The 4,852-nt window shown below is 52.5% G+C and overlaps 2 protein-coding genes across 2 annotated transcripts; one reads left to right on the top strand and one right to left on the bottom strand.

Annotated features, from left to right (window-relative positions):
* Window positions 1–895: 895 nt before the first annotated feature.
* GLOTRDRAFT_125106 (uncharacterized protein) lies at window positions 896–1,912 on the top strand (the record flags this gene model as incomplete). Its single annotated transcript, XM_007863748.1, has 3 exons — window positions 896–953; window positions 1,005–1,154; window positions 1,212–1,912. The coding sequence occupies 3 exons, from the start codon at window positions 896–898 to the stop codon at window positions 1,910–1,912; spliced, it is 909 nt and encodes a 302-aa protein (XP_007861939.1).
* A 1,271-nt stretch (window positions 1,913–3,183) lies between these two features.
* GLOTRDRAFT_90572 (uncharacterized protein) lies at window positions 3,184–4,207 on the bottom strand (the record flags this gene model as incomplete). The annotated part of the gene is made up of 2 exons (XM_007863747.1): window positions 3,184–3,887; window positions 3,943–4,207. 2 exons carry the CDS (start codon window positions 4,205–4,207, stop codon window positions 3,184–3,186), a joined length of 969 nt encoding a protein of 322 aa, XP_007861938.1.
* Window positions 4,208–4,852: the final 645 nt, after the last annotated feature.

The following is a 4,852-nucleotide window of genomic DNA, read 5'->3' as shown; positions in this document are numbered from 1 at the left end:
GCTGGGCATAAGATACTCCCTATTTTACACTGTATATCATAGAGCTGACACAAATATTCCCATCTTTCTTGAAGTATTATTTGAATTTCACTAGACCTCTCAGGATCATCTTGTATATTCCTTGATTTGCTATAGAGCTCTGAATATATTATGGATTTCCCGCATTTTTCACAATTTTTCTGGCCCTTCCACAGCCTGCAATCAATTCCAGATACCAATAATGTAATGGCTCTGCAGATCGCGTGAACCTGCAGAGAGCCTATGTCATAGAAGGCAGGAGCCAATCAGAGTCCAGGAGTGCAAACCGACGCGGCCCGCACCTCAGCCACTGACTACAAGCCACTACAACAGTCAATTCCCACGATAAGCAATAAAAGTAAAACCGCCATGCAGACTAGGACAAGACACACAATTGATAAATTCACGAAAATATAATTGTAGACCCGTATAGCATACGTCCTATACTAGAGGAAATAAAAGAGAGATAAGACGAAGAATTGAGCCCGAAAATGAGCAAACAATGGTCCCAGAGACTACAAAAATGCGCCAAAAGTAGTCTCACATACAACCGGACTTCCAATCGGAGTTTCCAAAATGTACGGTTCTCACGGGGTACAACGTTCGGCACGCAGGCATATTTTGTCCCCGAGCTCGCAAGGTACGGTACAACAATCTAGATACGTCAAAAGGTTATCACAACACTATATGAGCTGTCAGAGTGATAAAGAGTGACGATAAGAGAACGAAAGATAAACATAACCCAAAAAGGAAAGAATGTCGCTAAATTTGGAATCCGTGCAGTTTGCCACAGCCTGAGAAACAGAGCGGTGTCACCTCTCTGATTCCCACAGTCACTCCAACACTAACCTTCGATATCATGCCCTTTACGCGAGCCATGGATGCCCTCCCGGCAGAACTCATTCATCAGATTCTGGAGCTACTATGCACCGATGGTGGGCGGGCAGTGTGCGCTCTCCGCTCTACCTGTAAATCACTCTGTGCAGCATCGGACCCGTTCCGGTTCCGCGCGGTAGCTGTAACAACTCCTGGGCAATTAGTCTCCTTGCTCGACGCTTTCACGCAATCATCGCCTCTCGCGAAAGCGAGCATGCGCCACCTCTTCATGGTCGTGCATAAGGAGAGCACGGAGGCTGGTGTGCCGCAATCCGATATGAGACTTGTGGTGTAGCATCTAACTCATTACTTGCCAGGCAGCTACATCCTCCAACGTACCTCGCACACCCTGGAGACTCTCACCTGCCTGATCGAAGACAGCGGCGCGTCCGTCGACCAGACCATCATATGGACTACGTTCCCCCGGCTCACCGCACTCACCCTGCGTTACCGCATCTACCCGTACTACTTCTTCATCTTCGGCGGCCCACCCGAGAGCATCCCTACGCTGCCCAATCTGCGCTACCTTCACGTAGCCCAAGAACGACTAGAGAATATTCATGCCGTCCACAGGACCATGGATCTCTTTGCGCGGCGTACAGGGGGGCGGCTCGAGCGTGCCAGAGTGTCCAGCGTGATAGTAGGAGAAGCGTCGATACGATCGCTGCAAGAGATACTGTCGTTCGGGACTGTGGGGGGTGCTCCACCGGTACCCGCTAGTCTTCGATATTATGTCATCGAGTTGGACTCGGTAGCACGGTGGTGGTCGCAGCCGGAGTCACAGGTCACAGACAGGCTGGTGGATCTCAAGCGGTGGGCCGAGGAGCAGGGCGTTGTGCAGCTCATAATTCTCCCTTCAAGTAGAACCTACGAGAAGACGCCAGAGATGTGGAAGGAGGAGTGGCTGCAGGTGCAGAGTGGTGCCGTCGACCGGGTGGCAGAATGGCTTGATACGATGCACGGTACCGCAAGTGTTGCAAGTCCAGATTCAAGCGGCGGGGTGCAAGTTCTCGAATAGGGTACCGGGGTGCACGGGATCCTAGAGAGCTACTCTGGACAAGTCGTGATGCGAATCGCTCAAGAGACGCGTAGCCCAGCCGACAGAACTCCTTGACGGTACTGCAGACGTGCTCTCTCTTTGTGAGCCATACGCTGAGTCGCGGCGAAGGGCAGGAATGACGGTGCGCGTCTTCCGAACATGCAGGGGATATTCCCGCTTCGCAAGGAGATCAACATGCTTAACGCGACAGTTGCGAAAGCCCTTAGGATTTGCACCGCATTGATTGGCAACCTCGAGCGACGTGCGTTGCATTACTTGGCTCAATACACAGCGTAGGCAGAGCTTGATAAGGTATACCAGCTGTAGAAATATCCGAGAACCTGTAGGGTGGCGTTTTAATAAATTTGTTGCGGCAGTAAGGTGGAACACGCACTCTCGGCTTTCAAAGGATGTCATTTACTTCCTTGCTGATATGCTAGAATTCGCTGTCCACGGACGTTGTGAGGACAGAGAGAGGACTCTGGCATTCTGCAACGAGATTTGTTGATACATGGCAATATATTCATCGGAGACAGGGTGCCTGACTATCCACCCTTTTGTTTCTCGCATCCTGAGGATGCGACTGGGTCAGTCACGTCGATCTGATAGACGAAGGACATATTAGGACACGGGTACCAGTCTCATGGATAGCACACCTTGCACTCTTGCCGAGGACTGTGCGCGGATACGAAGCACTCAAGCGGTGTACAGCCTAGCTGTGACAGCGCTGGTGGTATGGGAGACTTCCCGTCGCTTTCCGTGCTTTGAGTACGTCGTGTCGGATGAGGGAAGTGTTCGAAGAACGGTGCCAGTGGGAAGGCCTGTTTTGGTACATCGTCATCGCATCGAGTGCTTCCTTGAAGTTGAAGGCTAGTCATCGCTACATCTCTCTATATGAGGGCAGATAACAAAGGTCAGGAGAAATGCGGAGTGTTCGATGGTGCGAATGGACTAGAGAGTGGCCTGAACTCGGGTAGACGCATGAGACACTCAGACAGTGAGGGCATGATAGGCGACTCATTACCATATACGCCACCGACGGGCTCGAGCTTCCGGTTAGATATCAACCAATCAGATCCGAGAACACACGTACGCATGCTGGGCACCGGTGTGCAGTCAGCAGGTACTGTACAAAATAATCTTCGTTTATGATGTGTGCATTGTACGGACCCAGTTGAACTCTAAATCCAGATCAGCATTCCGCATACAGTGCTTATCAACTGAGCTTGATGTCCGTGAGGGGCAGCACGCTATATATCTCCGGCCCACACTGGATAATCCTCAGCCAATATCTCTGGGGCCGACTGTTCCGGCCACTCATATAATGGATCTAGCTCGCCCGCCTGGACCGAAAGCCACTTCTCCCTCCACTGCGGCCACGGCACGATCGCCCGCCTGGGCAGGAGCACCAGCCGGACCGCGTCCTTCTGCTCTCTCGTCTCCCTCTCGAGGCTGGTCAATTTCCACCGGGAGGTAGTGCCGAGGAAGAACGCCCCCACGACGTACGTCCGGATGGGCGACAACGCCGGCCAGGGCAGCGGCGGGGACTCCACCAGCTGGTGTGCGGGGAAAAGTAGCATCTTGCGGAAGGCAGCCATGCTGCACAGCCCGTCCCGCCTGAACACCACGCCGCCAGAAAGCCGCACCCGCGTGAGAAGACCCCCGGTGCGGGTTATGAACCGGCACAGTGCAATATGTGCGCTGTGCATATAACCGGAGCGGGCGTACGCGATGTGCAGGTACTGCAAGCAGGGGAACAGTGGGCTGGCTGAAGCTCCTGGGAAGAGATCTGAGCGGTCATCCGGGGGGTAGCTCATGTCCACACAACACAGCGAGAGCGCGTGGAGTCTTGGAAAGGCGGTTGCGAGCAAGCGAGCGTGCAGGGTGGAGCACGAGGACAGGCAGATACAGGTGAGACATTCGAGACACGGTGCCGTGAGCTGGAGGACGTCATCTGCAAATACTTCATATGCAGAAGGGATATGCAATGTCACCGTTGAGGCACGTACCTACTGTAGCGGCCATGTCCTCGTCCTGCACAACCACGAACAGATGGCGGATACTCGCACGGGCTGAAGGCGATGCTTTTTGTAAGGCCTCACGGAAGGACAGAGTCTTCGGGCTCTCTGTGATGGCCACAGAACGGAACCTGGATGACTCTGAGGCAGCACAGAATGCCGTACAGGCGGCCCGTACAGAGCTGGCCGTGCGTCCGCCATCGCAACTGGCAGCCTCGAAAATTAGCCCAAGCACTTCCGTCGGAAGCGTGTCCATGGTGCGCCAGACGTAATGTCGGTAGTAAGAGGGAATGCTCTGGAAATACGCCCACTTAAACCCCAAGGGACACGCGGGAGATAGCGTTGAGTAGTTGGCTGATATACTGCAAGGCGATGCATGTATGGGAGCGACTCTGAGCCAATAGAAGCGCTGAGTTCCATCAAAACTGATGTGTTGCAACATTGCAACATCGTGCATCCACTTCACATATATTGTATACTTGGGGGGAGTGGGCCAATGCTGTGCATGGCTGGTTACGAGTCCTGAGCTGGGCATAAGATACTCCCTATTTTACACTGTATATCATAGAGCTGACACAAATATTCCTATCTTTCTTGAAGTATTATTTGAATTTCACTAGACCTCTCAGGATCATCTTGTATATTCCTTGATTTGCTATAGAGCTCTGAATATATTATGGATTTCCTGCATTTTTCACAATTTTTCTGGCCCTTCTACAGCCTGCAATCAATTCCAGATACCAATGATGTAATGGCTCTGCAGATCGGGTGAACCTGCAGAGAGCCTATGTCATAGAAGGCAGGAGCCAGTCAGAGTCCAGGAATCGCGGCCCGNACCTCAGCCGCTGACTACAAGCCACTACAATAGTCAATTCCCCAGATAGCAATAAAGTAAACCGCC

The sequence above is a fragment of the Gloeophyllum trabeum genome (assembly GCF_000344685.1).
Source record: "Gloeophyllum trabeum ATCC 11539 unplaced genomic scaffold GLOTRscaffold_00002, whole genome shotgun sequence".
NCBI classification, from domain to species: Eukaryota; Fungi; Basidiomycota; class Agaricomycetes; order Gloeophyllales; family Gloeophyllaceae; genus Gloeophyllum; species Gloeophyllum trabeum.
This window is presented reverse-complemented; position numbering and strand designations above follow the sequence as displayed.